The sequence below is a fragment of the Pseudonaja textilis genome, chromosome 1 (genome assembly GCF_049901715.1).
Source record: "Pseudonaja textilis isolate UNSWEBS1 chromosome 1, rPseTex1.2, whole genome shotgun sequence".
Lineage (NCBI taxonomy): Eukaryota > Metazoa > Chordata > Lepidosauria > Squamata > Elapidae > Pseudonaja > Pseudonaja textilis.
In genome coordinates this window covers 197,251,969-197,271,742 of record NC_141990.1, presented here as the reverse complement: position 1 = coordinate 197,271,742, position 19,774 = coordinate 197,251,969, and the positions used below count along the sequence as shown (strand labels likewise).

General features: G+C 38.2%; 1 protein-coding gene across 8 annotated transcripts in view; it reads left to right on the top strand.

Moving 5' to 3' along the window:
* GALNT13 (polypeptide N-acetylgalactosaminyltransferase 13) overlaps positions 1 to 19,774 on the top strand; it is a 228,686-nt gene that overhangs the window by 93,974 nt on the left and 114,938 nt on the right. For all 8 annotated transcript variants that reach the window (XM_026697214.2, XM_087920195.1, XM_087920192.1 and 5 more), the window contains exon 3: positions 4,355 to 4,523. In XM_026697214.2, the coding sequence (XP_026552999.1) occupies positions 4,355 to 4,523 (169 nt within the window). The remainder of the gene's footprint in view (positions 1 to 4,354; positions 4,524 to 19,774) is intronic.

Genomic DNA, 19,774 nt, shown 5'->3' with positions numbered 1-19,774 from the left:
AGAAATTTGTCTTGGTGCAAATGCTCTCAGTGTACATAAAAGAAAAGATACATTCGTCAAGAGTCAAGAATCATAAGGTACAACACTTAATAATAGTCATAGGGTAGAATAAGAAATCAATCATACAGTCACAAGTGGGAGGGGATGGGTGATAAGGAGTAATGACAAGATTAACAGTACTGCAGACTTTGTAAATAGTTGGACAGTGTTGAGGGAATTATTTGTTTAGCAGAGTGATGATGTTTTGGAAAAAAACTGTCCTTGTGTCTAGTTGTTCTGGTGTACAGTACTCTATAGCATTGTTTTGAGGGAAGGAGTTGAAATAGTTTATGACCGGGATGTGAAGGGTCTGTAAATATTTTCACAGCCCTCTTTTTAACTCGTGGAGTGTACAGGTCCTCAATTGAAGGCAGGTGGGTAGTAATTGTATTTTCTCCTAATTATCCTCTGAAGTCTGTGTCTGTCTTGATGGGTTTCAGAACCAAACCAGACCGTTATAGAGGTGCAGATGGCAGACTCAATAATTCCCTCTGTAGAACTGTATCAGCAGCTCCTTGGGCAGTTTGAGCTTTCTGAGTTGGCGCAGAAAGAACATTCTTTGTTTTGCTTTTTTGATGACGTTTTTGATGTTAGGTGTCCATTTTAGGTCTTGAGATATGATAGAACCTAGAAATTTGAAGGTCTCTACTGTTGATACTGTGTTGTCTAGTATTGTAAGAGGTGGTAGTATGGGAGGGTTTCTCCTAAAGTCTACCATCATTTCTACGGTTTTGAGTGTGTTCAGTTCCAGATGGTTCCGGTTACACTACGAGGCAAGTTGTACAACCTCCCGTCTGTATACGGATTCATCGTTGTCTCAAATGAGACCAATCACTGTTGTATCATCTGGAAACTTCAGTATTTTAACAAATGGATCATTTGAGATATTGAAATAGGAGCTGCATCAAAGTATTGCAATATGGGGTGTTTCTGCTTGAAGTTCCAGTATCCCATCTCTCTCTCTCTCAAATAATAGATTCTGTGCCCATGGTGTATATGTAATGGACTTCTCAATATTAAAGGATCAGGACATCAGGAAAATTAGCAGCATGTTTTCCACTGCTGCAGTCTGCAAGAAGATTGAGGAATTGCAGCCCACGTAAACATAAGTGATAAATGGGTTGCAAAAGTATGCATAAACTGTTTCTAAGATTCTGTAACCTAGGCCCGTTTTTCCTTTCAATTAACCTGGCTAATAACTCTGTATGAATCTAAGCTTTTTGGCTGCACAAAGTTGCTAAAGGCTTGACAGCACAATCCATTTTACTGATTTGTTGGTTTCTGATTCTCTCTGCCCATTTTTCCCTCCTTAAAAGTCTATGAAAAGTCTATTTCTCCCCACTTCCTTTTATAAATTGTACATCACAATCATATGGATAGTCCCGAGCCTTAGGATCATCTGGAAAGGAAGTTTCATTCTTCTCTTTCTAAAAAATGGAAGCTGGATAGAATGTGGGATAGTCTGTATGGTGTAATACAGAATACACTTGGGTTTCAGCTTGAGTAGTAGAAGATTTGAACCAGTTAAAAATGCAGTCCAAAACAGAAAATTTGAACAATGCATTAGCAATGGTATAATGGTGATAATTAAGCTCAGATAACACGTTCATTCAGAACAGCTTTTCCTGATTTGTTGTTACCTAGTTCTCCCTTGTAAGGCTGCGATAGATCAGGCATGGTCAGGCATGGGTTGCTCGGTGTCCTAGCTGATTGGACTGAGTCTGTCAAAGTTGAATAGCTTAAACTTCCGGTGGCGCTCTGGTCGATGACAGATCAGAGACCGCGATTGTGCGTGGCTTACCCTGTTGGAGGGGTCCTTAAAGAACCGGATCCATCTGACCCACCTCGTAGGGGTGGGGAGGAAGATGGGGAGACCACCAGCTGGGTCGAGGGGAGATGTATCTCCCCTCCCTGGCTTGGGAAACTCCCCTAGAAGACAGGGAGAAGTGGCAGTCTGTTAATGGCTGCCCTGAAGACAGGAAGCTGCCGGGACACAAGTTTTGTGCTGGAGAGTGAAAGTGGTGAGCAGCGTGAAACTGGATAAAAGACTTTGAATATTTTTTTTGATAACCCCAAAAAGTGGAAAGAAAGACCCCTCATTTGGAAGAGTGGTAGTGGCAAACGAGAAATAAGAGGAAAATATAAGGTTAAAAAAAAACTGGAAATAAAAGAATTATATGTGATTAGAGACTAAATTTGGAATAACATACAGAATTAGACATTAATCAGGCATTGGATAAAATGCTGGACTTACTTGGAATTGGTTAAATCTAATATTAATACTATGGAAAAGTGAATTAAATATAAAAGAATTCTAAGAAGAAAGTGATATAAAGCACCACCTAAGGGTTAAAGATTTCCTTCTTTTATGTTTCTATGGAAAATTACTGGTCATACATAACAAGAACCCCAGAAGCCTTATAAAAAAATAAGAGGGGATTACAGTTAAAAGGGAGACTTTTGACAAGGACTATAACAGAAAAATTTGACTTTTAATAAAATAAAGAATAACTTAATAGACCAAAGAAATGGAAGAAATAAGCAAAGAATTTAAGTTGGAGCTCCAAAATGTGAGAAACATGTGAGAGAGAAAGAATGAGATTGGTGGAATTAATGTTGAGTAAAGTAATGGCATCACAGCTTGCGGAAGAACAAAGGAAGCCCAGAGAGGACGAATTAAAAGAGGAAAATAACAGCCTTGATGAGCATGAAGAACAAGGACCATTGTCAAAGGACATAAAAGGACTTAAAACAAGAGACATCGACATTAGAGACAATAAATAAAAGAGATAAGACACTCAAGACTAAGAAGAAGAGAATATATAAGAAGAAACCCCAAAATAGAGAACTGAAAAGAAGGTGGGGGGAAACATGGCCGGCAGGCAGAGGGAAATAAAAATAAAACTAGAAGGAAAAAAGAAGAAAGACTGTGGAAATTTAGAAAAGGGAAATAGCCAAAATTAAAAGGAATGATAAAAAGTTTCGGGATTTAGAGATAAGGGTTAGGGATTGTATAAGGGGGATACCACATGGGAATGTATATTGGTATTCAGTTTAAAATGTTGGAAATTTTATATATATATGTGTGTGTGTGTGTGTGTGTGTGTGTGTGTGTGTTTATGTGTTTATTCCGGTTTTCTCCCACGTAAAATTGAAGTATCTAGGTGACGTTTCGATAAAGTCTCATTTATCATCTTCAGGCTTGTGTCTTTGGCTTTGTGCTTCTCGGAGTAATGTGAGCTTGCAGCTGCTTCTTCCTTTTAACTGCTATTGAGGGTGTGACATGATTGGGTGGGAGCTTGGCTGTGTTCTGATTGGGTGGGGATATGTTCTCATTGGAAATGAAAGTATCATTATGTACAAGTGTTATAATCTGGAACCACGTTGCCCACTCAAAGAGATGTGTAAAAATTAAAACATTAAAAACTTTTTGGAAAAAAAAGCTGGTTAGCTTAGCTCCATCCACTATGGGTAACCACTCCCAGCTTTCGACTCAGTCCTCAGCCAGGACGGACACACTTGATTGCCTCTCCTCCTTTGCTTTGCAAAAGTAGCCTCAAGGAAAAAGAAAAATATTTTTAAAAATCGCAACTCTGATTATTTTAGTAGGCATTGAGGTTGTGCAACTGATAATTTAAGATCTCTCCACCAGCATATTCTCCTTGGCTACTTTAATAAAATAAAATTAGTAAACAACAAGAACTCTTGACTTTCCAGTATCTCCAAAAAATTTGACTGCATCATCAGGAATACAAAGAACTAAATTGTGCCAATAAGCATGTGCCAATCATTATTAAAATAAGGTTTTATCCATTTCTTTTAGTGCATTCCCTTTCAGCTACGTGGAGATGTGATTTCCTCTGCTGGTCGTACATTATGGTACTTTGATCTCCCCCTGTTTGAATAGGACCTTTAGAGCAGATAGGATTCCTGAAGAACCTCATTCTGCAAGCATTCTCTTTCAGACAAATGTTAGATGAGAACTGGTAGGTTTGTGTGAAGGATAGAAGTGTCATCTTTAATCTTACGACTCTAATATGTGTGTGCATGATTATGGCAGGGATAATATTGAGATCATGGTGAGAATGAACTGTTATAAATTGTTTGGCATGATTTCCCAAAAGCTGGGTATGTCTCAAATTCTGATTTTCAAATCAACTACTAGTTCCAACTTTTCATGAAATGTGGGTTTGAAAGTCAGAATCTACAAGCAAAATAAAAATGGATTCCAGATTCCAAAAAATGTAACAGAAGTGATGAGAACCATGCAGAAAGATTAAAAACATGTATTTTTTTTTAATATCTTCTTTTTCAGCTGTTATGTCAAGAAGCCAAGAAGGACCAGGAGAGATGGGAAAAGCAGTTCTCATTCCCAAGGATGATCAGGAAAAAATGAAAGAGCTTTTTAAAATCAACCAATTTAATCTTATGGCTAGTGACATGATTGCATTCAACCGAAGTTTGCCTGATGTAAGATTAGAAGGGTGAGTTCATATATAGATAATCGCACTTAAATGCTTTGTTTATATTTCCAGATGTGGTTATACTGTACAGAAATCAATCCATTTGAGCTCACTGGGAATCCTGGGCAATCATGCTGTGAAATGCTACATTAACGCCTCAAACTTTATAGTTGTGGTACTGGCATCCTTACCATGTATGAATCATGATATATAAATAGGTGGGGAAAGACATGAGCTGGGTATGAAAGCCTGGTTTGAATCTTGTGCCACAAGAAACAAAGGAATCCTGAATGAATCCTGAATCCAAGGACTAGATTGCCAGATAGAAATTGCTAGTACGTCTGGGGGAAAAACACAAGCATTAGGCATAGGAATGAAGTTGCTCAGAAAATGCATATATGCAGGTATAAAAGCTAGACAAACTCGGGAATATATATTGTTTATAGAATTGTGACAGACAGACTGTCTTATAGGAGATAAGGAAACCTGTAGGGAAATTATTGATGGAAATGAATGTTAATATTTCATATGGATTCGGAATGCAGTGCAGGTATAGAGGACTGAAAATGGTAATGAGAATGTGTGTTGATTATCTAAACTGATGGGGGGGACAGGGGGAGGCAGGTTCTTGTTGGTATGCTCTGTACTTGTGCTTCACTGGCACAATGATAGAATGCAGATAAGTACCTTGACTCTGTTGAGTATTTGGAACAGAAAATAGGTATAGGCGAACAATGCCTCTAAAATTAACCAACCTGTCAAGTGTTTTACTATATATCTGAAGGACGTCTGTGTAGATTCTGCCATCCAGGTCATGGTTGTCCCAAAGGTGCTTTTTCAAGAGGCAAGTGAAGAAGCTTCTTGGACGAGAAGCGAAACGTCTTCAAAGAAAAACCAAAAAGCCCGGTTGCCTCTTGAAAAAAAGCACCTTGGGGTGCTTTTTGAAGGATTTGAAGGATGCTTTGTGAAAAAACGATTTAAATGCCTTCAGTTTTGCAGTCTTTTGCTGCTCCAGTTCTGTGGTTGACATAATGGCCTTGTCTCTGCTGATGCTTTTCACTTACGGGCCGCTACTGCGACAGCTTGAAAGTTTCTGTGCTTTTGATATTAAGCAATAGTGCTTCTCCTCCTGCTGCTTTTACAATGGTGGGATGATCTCTGCATTTACACTGTGATTGTTCTAAATACAGAAAGTCATTACTAAAACATTACTGAACATAAATGTTTATAGAAAAAGGGGATGGTTATGCTGAACAGCAGAGATACTAAAAACATGTTTGGACAAATGTAATGTGAAATCCAAGGCCAATTTGTATAATGTGGTGAGTCCATGTGTATCAGTACTGTCTTTGTTCATACTGATATTCTTATATAAGATCAAAGTACTTGATCACACCCATAGCTCTTGAGCTCTGTAAATAGCTAACAGACAAATAAAGAAAAATACAGAATCCTCAGTTAGTGTTATTCCATTTCTAAACAGCTTCCCTCTAGGGTAATTAATTGATGGTGTTTGACTTGTTTAGAGTAGCCATTATTTTTTACACTTTAGTTTGAACATAATAAACAACAGGATTTAAAGAGTGAAAGATAAAAAATGTGTGACGGTTACTTTCCATATTATCCCAGATGCTTTGTGGCAGAAAGGTGATATCCTGGTTTCTGTTTATGTTATATTTCGTTTTTCGATCCATGCTTTGATGTTTCCAAAACCAGATGTTGGGATACTGTTCAGTAAGTAGAGATGGGTTTGCCAGATGGAAGCTTTTTCTGGATCTGAAATGCATCACTTTGCAGCCTTCACCCCAAAAGTGGTTGAAGTCTCTGAGAAGCATGCTTGAGGAACTCTTTTAGCAGTGGTGACTTTTTTATATATGGCAAATGATTTTTTTTGGGATGATTCAGGTTTCTCTTTTTTTAATAGTAATTTTATTTAAAATTACAATAAAAATAAAATAAAATAATGCAAACTAAAAAGAAAAAATAGAAAATGCAGAAAAGAAAAAAAATGGAAAAGAAGGGATAAATAAGAATATAACAAAGAAAAGGGAAGTATTTAAAGTGATCACTTCATTACCTGTTAAACAATTTTAGAAACCTGCCATCTTCTCTTAAAATATAAAAAATGATCTCTTCTTCCAATGTCCCCTTATGTGTAAACTAATAATAGCCTAGAATTTGAGTTCTTTTCATTTTTTTTTTGTCCCTTCTCACTAAATTCTTCAAAGCTTTGACAAGTTTCTTTTGTAAATCCAATATAGGAAAGTTACTCAAGTCACTCTTTTGGTTTATTATTTTCTGTATTCTGTTTGATTATTGGACGTCAGCCAATTTCATTTATGTGTCCAGTGTGATATGTTTTTCTATATCATTGTAGCCTGTCATTTTTGAATCCACTTTGAGATCAATATTACTTTTATCCAGTAAAAACCTGTTCCTCTTTCATAACACCTTTTAAACGCTGTCTATAGAATCAGACATTCTTAAAATTAACTTCTGTGTCCATTGTTCAAAAATATCCTTCAATATGTCCAATGTTAAAATATTATGCTCCATTTTGTATTTGTAAATCCAGTTTAATTCTCCTTGAATTGTAATCCTGTTTTATTTGTAATTGTAATTCTGTTTTAATTCTGTTTCTGAATTGTAATTCCAGTTCTGTTATTCATTTAATAGTAATAGAAAGAATAGCATTTTTCCATGGGAAGGATTAGTCCATTTGTAACTTTCCAAAATCCAAAATTCTAAACACCCTCCTTCCCCCACCCCACCCCGTTTATTCCAAAAGAATTGTGTAAGTCATTAAACCTGTATTTAAAACTTCTTTCACTAAGGATTGAAAGAAAATGCCCTGGTCCTGTAAAACTTGTCTATTCAAAGGTTCCTAATAGCTGAAAAGCAGTTAGCAAGCAATTTCTGAAAGCAGTTAGAAAAACAATTGTGATCTTTCGAAGGTGCCAACTATGTTTGAGCAGAAAGCTTATCTTCCAGAGCTATAAACTTCGAAACCTGCTGGAAACTGCTGTCTTGTGGTCTCTTCATAATGAGCAACTGTTTGGAGAACTTGTGGACAATCTCAATTCCTCTCCTTGTCCAGCTCTTCATTCTGTTGCAGTCACCGACACCATTAAAACCCAAGCCTTCCTCAGTTCACCATTTCTTTCCTTTTCAGATTATCTGGTTTTTTTTTAAACAGTATGCCCACCAGAGTGGTTCTGAAGATAGCCAGCCTCTAATATTAATGTAATTTATTTGGTTTTATCTTAGTGTGATATATGAATTTAGGCAATACAATTGCAAATCTTGATTTATGGTTTAATATTACATATGAAGCAGGCCACCATCATAATTCGGTGATTTGACTGCCAGATTATGATTAAAATAAACTATGCAGATAGATAAATAGTAAGCTGTATAGCATTAAATATATGAGCACCATCTGATTATTTATTTGAAACATTTTATCTGATCTTTCAGATGTTTAGGTTTTTATTTAAAATTAGTCTTTTAAATAAAGTTTAAAAGCTGTAATAAAAATGACACAATCCTTAATAAAAGGATTTTAAAGACCTGTGTTTGGAAAGGAGAGATTTCCACTTAATCCACTCAGTTTGATATGAGTGGGTAGTATATAAATGTAATGAATAATAAATCCCTTTCTTTTAATAGAAATTCTCTTTAGGTGCTGTAGAAAGCACACAATGCAATATATATGAAATAACTATAAAATGAGATTAAATGACAATGTGAGGAGGGACTGTTGAGAAACTGACTAACTAAATCTGTAACAGGATAAGATTATTCAAACTTTAAAGAATAAAATGGCTAACTGGGCTTCTTAAGGCTCTGTATATAAAATTCCACAGTATGCATGTTATTATTACATTATATAATGCAAATGTTGGGTGGTTCTACATTCTGTCACCATAAATTGAGCGATCAAATGAGACTTCCTTTACTTAAATAATCAGAAGATTATGAGAAATGAACCAAGAAGTCACAAAACAATAAAATGAGTTCCTTGCTTAGTATCTGGTGTCAGTTTAATGTTCTTGTCTTCTTATATAGTGACAGGTTCAAGGGCAGAAATACAGGCTTTGTCTTCTATAGGAAAGATCTCTGATGTTATGTAAATAAACATCCACTTAATTATAAAGTATATCAAAAGAGGTGTTGTATTTCCAAAGGGCAACTAACATCAAGTATATGTCAGCTCTGGATAAAACAAAGCAAACAACGAATAAAGCCATCTGCTATCAAGTTCACAGTGCTTGCCACTATATTTTCCTTTCCAGAAATTTGCTATCTGGCAAAGTATTGGTTTCAATCCCTATTCCATGCAATGGCATTCGCCATTAAAGAAAATTCTTCTATCGCTAACTCACGTAGGGGCAAATTATGAACCAACCAGTCTTGAACATTGCCAATGGAACTTTCATTTTCTCTTCTTCATTTGCAAGATAGGAATAATTAAATATCTTATACAGGTAGTCCTTGACTTACAACAGTTCATTTAGTGGACTGTTCGAAGTTACAACGGCACTGAAAAAGATGACATGACCATTTCCACACATGACTGTTGCAGCATTCCTAGGGTCATATGATTTACATTCGGATGCTTGACAGATGACTCATATTTATGACAACCGCAGTCTCCCAAGGTCACATGATCCCCTTTTGTGACCTTCTGACAAGCCAAGTCAATGGGGAAGCCAGATTCCCTTAACAATCGTGTTACTAACTTAGCTGCTAATTTAGCAGCGATTCCCTTAACAAACACGGCAAGAAAATTTTGTAAAGTTGGGCAAAACTCACTTAACAAATTTCTCACTTAGGAACATAAATTCTGGGCTCAGTGATGGTCGTTAAGTTGAAGACTACCTGCATACATTTCAGAAGCACCATTTAAAATTATAATTATTATTTCCAGCCTAGGATTGTGACAACCGGGAACCAGTCCATAGGCTGTGCCAATGAAGTGTTTGAAGATGTTGCACAATGTAGGAATCATTTAGGTTTTTTTCCCCCTCCAAAATTGGATTTTTTTTTAAAAAAAGTTAATGACTGTAATAAAAGTCATGCAATCCTTATTACGGGGCTTTTAAAGAACTGCATTTGAAAGGGAGAGACTTCCATTATTTCCTCCTCCCCTCCTTCCCTTTTCAATCCTCCCTGTGTGTTGGGAGAAAGTGGTTAGCGCACCTCATTGGCAGCAGAGTCTACCTTGTGAAATGAGTGTAACTCTGTTTTCTGACTTAATGGTGCAAGGCTGTTCAACCATGAAATTGCTTTCTTCATGTAGTTTAGCTTCTGTTTGCATGGGCAGCCACAGCTAAGAAAACTTAAGAGCAAGAGTGAAGGCAGCAACTTCAAGAGCCAGGTGACATTAGGGGAAATTGGGGCACCAGAGTGGCTCCTTTAGCCTAATCAGTCGGTCATATCTAAAAGGCAAGGCTGTTTGTTTTATGGCATTTCTCAACTGCCTCTGGTAAACAGCAAAAATAATCACATGACAATAATTTACAACATTATTACTTATAAATAATCCAAATAATTGAAAAATATAATATGCTATCCTGATGTGTAGTTGTTCTGTGCATACTTGATTCTTTATGGGGCATACACAATATGCTGTATAAAGTGGTAAAGGCACCTGGCTAGAAACCAGGAGTTGGTGAGTTCTTGTCCTGCCTTAGGTATAAAAGGCAAGTGACTCTCTCCCAGCCCAATTCACCTCACAGGGTAGTTTTTTGGGAGAGAATCAGAGGAGGAAAGAGGGCTATGTATGTTCGCCACCTGGAGTTACTTCTAAAATAATGCAGGAGAGATAAAAATCTAATAATAATGAGATGGAAACTGAACAAGGAGAGATTTAACCTGGAAATAAGGAGAAACTTTCTGACAGAACAATCAACCAATGGAACAGCTTGACCTCGGAAGATGTGGGAGCGCCATCACTTGAGACTTTCAAGAAGGGATTGGACTGCCATTTGTCAGAAATGATGTAGGGTCTCCCACTTGGGCGGGGGTTGAACTAGATGACCTATAAGGTCCCTTCCAACTCTGATTATCTGTTATCTGATCCTTCAGTAGCTTTGATTTCTCTTACTTTCATCTTAGTTACCTGTTCTGAACTAACATCTTCTTTCCACCTCACCAATACATTCATGGGAAAATAAATTTTAACTCATCCTTCATCATAACATTTGTACATTGATTCTGTACCTGTGTGGGGGCACAAATTAATATTTCGAGGTGAGCACATTTAGAAACCTCTTCTATGAATTGTACAAGAAAGAAAGGGAAATTATAGCATCAGTTTGTATATTCCATAGGTAGAATAATAAGAACAAAAATCATTTCTGTATCAAATAATTCTAGCAGAAGTCTTATCTACTCAGTTTGCAGAAGGAAGAGTTGTTGGGGCATGTTAGAAAAAGTTGTGATTTTATAACAGAAGCTCTTCTCTCTAGCCTCCCTATTATATTTCAAAACTTTAGAAAGGTGTGATTAGTTACACATTTTCCACTACCTTGCAACTGGTGTCAGAATGAGAGCGGTGAATATGAATTTGCCTTTAACTAGAATAATTACATGAGGTGCAAGATATGCATCTTGGATATGTATAGGTATATTACATAGCTCTCCTGGCTGATCAGATGTATGCAATGTTACATTCAAGATAACAACTATAGATCCAAATTGTATAGAATATCAGCACGTTTGGGGCAAAACTGGTGATTGGTGGTACCCTTGTGGCTTACAGACCAAAATATGCTGTCCTTACCATTAGCAAGAAATGTTACGTGTAGTATGAGTATAGGTAAGATCAGCAACTTAGTCTATATCTTCTGTTAAAAGCATTATGTTAAAGTCTTGATTAATCAAAGCTTTAATGGGCAGCAGAGATTAATATTTATTGGCCCATCTTTGTGTAAAAGATTTGGAAAGGAGGTCTGATACTGTGGAATGCAATTAATGTACACGTTGGAGGAACTGAAGATCAAAATGAAATGAATGCCAAATAATTGGTTGTTGCACAACTAGGAATCCACAGTTGCTGCAGAGATATCCTCAAGGGAGGGGAGAAGGAGGAAGCAAATACTAAGAGCAACATTGCAATTGCTGTGATGCAAACCCCAACCCGTTGATACATGCATCGTAACATTGCTCAAATGCCCTAAAGAGGCAGAACATTGCAATATAATGCTTTTCAATCCTGTGTAGACACCCTTGGCTGGTGACAGTTGCACATTATTCTCCAATCCACTAGAAAATAATAGAATAAAATAATAAAACAACCAGAGGTGAGTTTGGGGGGAAAAAAATCAGAATTTTCAAAATTCAAAATCTGAAATGTAGAATGAATGAAATACCCAGGGAAAATTATTCTGAGAGATGTCCCAAAGATGCTTTTTCAAAAGGCAGCTGGACTTTCTGATTTTTCTTTGAAGGTGTTTTGCTTCTCATCCAAGCTTCTTGGATGAGAAGCGAAAGGTCTTCAGAGAAAAACCAGGAAGTCCAGCTGCTGCCTTTTGAAAAAGCATCTTTGGGACAGCCATGACCTGGGTGACCGAGAATCTCCATAGATACTCTGATAGATGATAGTTTGTTAAAAGTGTGCCTGAAAAGGTGTTTGGCAGAATTCTCACTGAAAGAGTATGAATGGGTGACATGAACAAAATTTGGAAGTTCATTGCAATTATATGTTGGTACTGGAGTATGCAGATTAGAATTTAGTCTTCATCAGGTGATTGAGAAAACTATGAATGTAAAAAAGAAAATTGACTGTACATTTGTTGATTTAAAGAAAATGTGATAAATACAGCTAGTTTTTGCTTAATGACCACTGCAATAGCAACAAATCATAGTTATGGCTGGCTCTTGAAGTTACTGGCCACGCTAGTGGCCCCATCATCACATGGTCAAAATTTAAGTGCATTGCCACCCACTCACATTTACAACTATATTCAGAATAAAAATCATCCACAAGCCAAAAAAAAGTTAAGTCAGCATATATGATCAGAATTTAAAGTAAGTCATGGTTATCAGTTAATTCAGTTTTTCCCCCATATCCCCAAATATACAAAAGAATTTTGGTGTGATAGTTCTTTATTATTTACTTTTTTGGAATACAAACAAAATAACATAATGATATGGTGGCACCTGCTGATCACAAATGTGGTCTTACTGCATTTGTGAATTATTGTGAATAGATTCTTTCCAGAGTTGAGGGAATAAAACTCTCTCTCTCTCTCTCTCTCTCTCTCTCTCTCTCTCTATACACACACACACACATATAAACTTGACAACATTAATTAGTAGACAGTAAATGTCAACATCTTATAATAAAAACATACAAACAATCACTTTTCTTTTCATAGCTTAAAAATCTGATTTGTCACAGAATTATTGTTTTAATTCCTGCTTTGATATTTTTGACAGAAATCCAATTTTAGGAGGAAAATGAAATCAACACACCTGTTACCTGCTTTATGAAATACAACCTTGAAGGCTATGTTAAACCTATTAGCAAATTCTGCGACAGGGAGGGAAGCTGAGAATGATACAGAATGTTGCTGCTTTACTAAACCCCGCTAACTTAATTTCTGAATATTAAAATAGATTTCTTTATATTATTACTAGGTCACCTAGCTCCCAATGAGTCATCTTACAGATAAAAAAATCCTTACAAATTAAAATAGAAAAGATACAAGACAGAAAAAAAGAATCATGTCAGCCTCATGATTATTGTATCTATAGCCCATAAAAAACAACTAATGTATTATTGGGTCATTTAATTGTCTCATTAAGTAGTTTTTCTCCTAATTTCCTTAAAGAACATATAGGTAGATCTTAACTCAGGACTGTAACAGAACCTGTTGTTACAATCACAAGTTATGACAGTTGTTAAACAAGGTGACCCTGTGTTTGCCTTGCTTAATTAACCTCACTCAAGGTCTCCTGATGTGATTGTAAAGTCCCATGGCCGCCTCCACCCCCTCAGGCACCCCATGCTCTGGTCCCTGCCCCTTGGGGGTCTCTGTAGGCCTTGGGCCCATTTCCCACCCCACCAGGTCATCGATTCTCCTCCCCACCCCTTGTCACTAACCACTCACTTACCTTCTGTAGAGCTATCGTGAGGAAGAGATTAGCTAGATCAGGAGTGTCAAACTGGTGGCCCCTGGGCCGGATGCGACACATGTAGGCCACACCCACTCCAGATCTGCAGAGGGGAAAAACCCATTGCGATACATCAGATGACAGCAACATGACGCCGCGAGTTTGACACCCGTGAGATAGATAATAGTATCTTGGTTTTGGTTCTCAGCAATATCCATTCTACTGTGTTGCTCAAAATAAAAAAAAAAGAGACAGACAGAACCACAATGACATCTTCTTCCAATTCAGGGAGCCGTAAATGACTCTAATGGAAGGCATTTTTGACTTCTTCAACACAATCTGTCATTGTAGGAAACATTTTTTTTCCATATACAAATCATCGCCTCTATTGGAAGTATTTATTGCTTTTTAAGAGTATGATGGGATTTGTCATGATTATTGACTAAACATCACTGAATTACAGAAGACATTCAAAACCTTTTGAATTTTCCAAGTTGAATACTAGGCAGGGAGATGGAAAATGCACCCTCTCTATTAAATACAACTTTTATTAATTAATTGTGGGTTTTTTCTTTTTTTTTAAAAAAAGCATCTCTGTGAGATTAAGCAACCATTCTTATTTTATGAAAAAGTATAGTTGGTATAAGCCAAGAATTTGCAAATTATTCATTTCTCTTATTTCATTTATAAAAGGAATGATTAGCTTCTTAAAACATATGATTTTAATCTGAAATAATCCTTCATCTCTTGCTTTTGTTTGAACCCTGGCACAATGGCTTTTTGAGCTTTTAAGTAAATTAAATTCTTACATACAACAACTTCTAAAAAATTAATGCTGTATTTAGAGTTCGGAATCCCCAAGGAAAGCTTGATATTCAAAGCCACATTTGCAGCGTGTCATCGTTATGAACAGTGACAGCTGAAGGTGTAAGTGAAATCTCTTTGTTCTTGGAAACTGCAAATCTATTTAAACTGCATAATAGAACACTAGAGAGCTATTTCCTTGACACATTTCCCCATCTATCATCTCCAAAATATAAAAATTGATTGGGTGCAGAAAATTTTGGTTTATATCAAAGGAAGCAGTGTTGATGCTTAGTGACTGCCTAGACAAATCTCTGCAGTTTTCTTGGCTAGTTTTTTTGGAAGTGGCGTTGCCTTTGCTTCCTTCCTAGGGTCTCTGAGACAGCGGCCAGTCCAAAGTCACCCCAGTTATGCCCAAGGGGAGACTAGAACTCATAATATCCTAGTTTCTAGCCTGTTGCCTCCACCACTGCACCAAACTTGCTACCCCTAAAATATTAATACAGGTAGTCCTTGACTTACAACAATTCGCTTAGTGACTGTTCAAAGTTACAACGGCATTGGGGAAAAAAGACTTATGACCATTTTTCACACTTACGGCCATTGCAGCATCCCCATAGTCACGTGGTTTACATTCAGATGCTTCACAACCAACTCACATTTAGGACAGTTGTAGTGTCCTGGGGTCATGTGATCAATTGATCTTCTGACAAGCAAAGTCAATGGGGAAACCAGATTCACTTAACAACCGGCTTACTAATTTAACAACTGCAGGGATTCACTTAACAAATGTGGCAAGTAAAGTTGTAAAAATCTTACTTAACAAATTTCTCACTTTGCAATGTACATTTTGGGCTCAATTGTGGGTAGTAAGTTGAAGACTCCCTGTAATTAATACCAATAGTCCTTGCTTAACAATTGACCATTCAAAGTAACACTGGTACTGAAAAAGTAACTTCATGACCAGTTCTCAAGATTCTTGCAACATCCTCACAGTTACGTGATTTAGTTTTGTGTGCATCACACCTGGCAGGCATTTATGACTGCCTCGTTGATTGTCACGTGATTGCCATTTGTGTTCCTCACAGCTGGCTTTTGACAAGCAGAGTCAGCAAAATTGCCAGGTTGATATCTTGCTTAACAACTGCAGGTGATTGGCATAATTACCATTGGGGAAGCGAGGTCATAGGCCTGTTGCAGTCACACAATAGCTCTATCAATTGCACTGCTTAGTGATGGGGTTGGTACTCCCAATTGTGATAATTAAGCAGTGACTACCTGCAAAATTACTACTGCTAATAGTAATATGATACTGACAAATATTAATAGTTGCAATTTAAACAACTTGAGGAATATCCAATATTTTAAAATGTAATTATTAAAATACTGCAGAATCTTCTGTTGCAAAGGATTTTTTTTTAAGTCTTGTCTTGGGTGTCTGCTTTAAAAAAGATTATATTTACTTCCATCATATACTGGTCGTGTTCTTTTCAGCAACTGACCTGCAGCTCCATATTCACTTAAAATATTCCATATTCAGACCTTAATTTCACCTTCAGTTATTTCTCAGTGTCCTGCTAAAGAGCAAACCTCTGGCTTTCCCACTCTCTGCCCTGCAAACAGCTGCCCTGCGCTGCTTCCTCTCAATTCTCCTCAGACCATTTTTTGTACCTTTTCAGTTGGAATCCTGCTGAATGCTTTCCCAAGCAACTTAACAGATTAATCGCCCTATAGTTGCACCCACTCTTACTACAACTCCTTTAGGATAAATGACATTCTTCCAGTCATCAGGCACGGGTGTAATTCATGCACCCATAATATGCATCAACAACATAAGGAAAGCGTAGCCCTATTTTATGAAAAAAACATATTTAATGTTTCTGCAATTATACACGTTTCAAGTCTTCCACATTTCAAATTCTCATATTGTTTATGATTTCAGTGTAATAATTGGGTGTTGGATATTCATATCTACAGCATAGGTAGAGTTGACCTTGCGTGTCAGCCTTACCAGCAGATCCGACAGTAAACACAACCAAATAAACTAATTCTACTTTATTGTAAAGATACATTAACAGAATCTTGCAAACCTGAAATTACAGCTCTCCCACTGTCTCTTTTGCAGTCTGAGAACTTAGGCAACATTTCTCTTGAGCCTCTTACTCCATCCACTATATAGCTGTGAGCTATGTAGCCCTCTTATTGATCGTTCCCTTGGCAGCATATTTTCCCCTGGACTCCGAAAGTCATTCTCGCATACCATGACATTGGCCATAGGAAAGGAATGATCAATCTCCCCAAGTAAGCAAATAATGAACTTCCAGTGTGCCTTGATACAGCTAATCCCTGTCTCCATGGCTCACTCATGCGATCAATAAACCAGGAGTCCCAGGATGGAGGCAGCTCTTGGCTTCCATCCATTGGACTCTACAGTTCTGTGCTATGAGAAGAAAGGAAGCACTTTCCATCTCTCTCTCTCTCTGATTCTTTCCTGCCAGATCTATCCATTGACCTTGGTGAACTGCCAAGCCCAACTGCAGGTGAGGGAGGGGGCAGTGATTTTGACAGAGACAAGTGCTGTAAAGCAGTGACCCCCAACCTTTTTTGTGCCACGGCCCGGTACCGGCATCACAAAATGATCCGCGGCCCAGTACCTGCATCAGCACGCATGACAAGCTAAGGCGAGCTGAGCGACCGGCCAGCCAGCCATCCCCCGCTTCTCCCCGCCACCTTCAACTCCTCCTTTGTACCTTTGTCGATGGGCTTTGCTTCGGGACTGCTTCAGGACAGTCGCTCGGCTCGCCTTGCCTTGGGTGCTGAAAGAATCCTCGCGCCTTTAGTTTCGTTCGAAGTCCCCCCCCTTCGATGAAACTAAGGCACGAGGATTCCTTCAGGACCCAAACGCCGCTTTCCAACCGGAAAAGCTCACTTGGAAGCACTTTCTCGTCAAACAAGATGGCGACACCCAGCAAACCGGCAGCCCGGTAGGAAATGTTCCACGGACCGGTACCGGTCCACGGCCCGGTGGTTGGGGACCCCTGCTGTAAAGGAATTTACAACTGAGCTTGGGCTAAGGAACGAGTGAGCAGTGTCCTATCCTATGAATTTTTGATGGAAATGCAATATAACATCCTTCTGAATCAAAGTTAATAAATTGGAATGTTTACGGGCATTATTTTCCTCCCACCTCTTATAGAGGATGCTACCTTGTTTTTTTGCTTTTTTTTTTAGCTCATCCATGTAACGGTTGTGATGTGTTTGCCACCCATCTGAGAGACAGGTCAAAAATATAGTGATATTTAATCAGCTGCCTCCACAGCCTAACTTTTGCCATGTTTCAGCAGTAAGGATGATAGTGTTGCTGCCCACACACAGCTCAATATGTGGTAGGTGGCAATCAGATACACCTTGGAACTGTTTTTTTCTTTTAAAAAAACTTCCTTCTCAGTAGCTGCATCCCAGCTGCCACGGTTGTTCTTGAAGGAAGACATTAACAAGAGGCAGGAGGGCAATGAAGAAGGTGCTCTTTCCTTCCTCCCTCCCTCCCTTCCCACTTTGTCATTCAGAAAACTGGTTTGTGCCACAAGTCGGATGTCTCTCCCGTCCCCTCCCCTCCTCTTCTTTCACTGAAAGAGAAGTTGGAGGGAGCTTATCTGAAGAGCCCTTCTTCCTCTCTTAAATCTAATTGTAATTGCACTCATGTATCTTCAACCTTTCCAAATGTCTCTCTTCCCACAGCCCAATGTTCATTTATGCCGCAGATCAATTCAGGCCAGAGGTGCATGATCAAGATTGAGCTTTCCCAGATGACATTTGGTCTGAGTCCTGACCCAATTTCCCTGTAAATTCAGCTTCACTCAGCACAGAAAAACTTTGCATGCATGCCCTGTGGTTCCAGAGCTCAAGAGGCGCCTGCATTTTTGGATTAAGCAAATTTTGAACAGGCTATGACTGTAAAAATCACGTATATGCATGTTGTTTCCTGTACAGGTCCAATTCCATTCTCCTTTGCCATTTAACTGAGCACATGCACATCTCTTGTACCAGATGTCAAAGTACAAAGGTGCAGCACATTTTTGCCTTTTGCCCCTTCCTCTAGGAAAAGATATTCTGTTTCCTGTTTATCAATGGGAATGTTGTTCATATGGAGGCCCACATTTGCTCTTTCTCCCCTGAGCTGTTCAGAGCATCCAGTAGTGGGAGGTGCTTCAGTCTCCTCTTGGATAGGCTGGGCTTAATTACAAGGACGCTCTTCCTCCTCCTCAGTACTCCTCCCTAGCATCCCCAGTTTTTGCTCAGCCTTCACAGGATTAGGCAGCTTTTTCTGTTGGTTGGCTGGAATAGCAAAAAAGACTCTCCAAAACTCTCCGGTTTGATTCTCTTTCTCTAATTAGCCTCTTGAGATTCCCTACCAACTCCGTCAGTCTTATCTAAAAGAATCACCATCGACGGAGCTTCTGATACCTCGTTAGCACCTTCAGCGCTCCGAGGGCGAAGAGAGGCTTTTGCCTCGAATGTCTCTCACCTTAACAATTGCTCCATTCAGCTGGTTATAGCAAATTTAAAGCAGCGCCAGACCGAAAATGAACGTCAGTTAATTCTACAGCCCAAGGCATTTCCCCAAGGAATGCCGCAGTGGGTAGAAGCACTGGTGCTGATACCCTCCCCCACTTGCCTTTTTCTTGTGTGAGACGCTGATTTAAGCGGGGTAGCTGCTGGAAGTTTGCGTGCCAAAACAGCGGCCGCCATTTTGCCTAGCGCGCAAAGCAGGCATCGTATATTTACTGTGATAAAGTTTAATTTTACTTTCCCACTGGACTTAGCTCAATAAGACCAAAAGGTTTCAGCCCTGCTACTGCAATCAGAGAGTTTCGGTTGGCTGACTATCACAGTGTATTCCCAGCAGCTTTTCACAGCAAGCACCAAGGCCTAAGTCCGCCTGTGCACAGCAGCTGTAGCAGGCCCATTGTTAAGGTACAAAGCCCTTGGCCTGACTAGGTGTTCCCTAAAATTTCTCTCCCCGTATTCGGTCTAATTTGGTTCCCAATAACAACAAAATAATACTACTGATATTATTAATAAAATATACATAATAATTAAAATAAAATAAAATAATATATATGTATGTGTGTATGTATATATGTATGTATTTGTATAGATATATGTATATGTGTATGTGTGTGTATATAATAATAATAATAATAATAATAATAATAATAATAATAATAATAATAATAATAATAATAATAATAATAATATAATAATAAGAATAAGAATAAGAATAATTTTTTGTTCAAATTACTGGGGATTTTTAATTTCAGCAGGGTTCCTTGTCCAATTGTGGA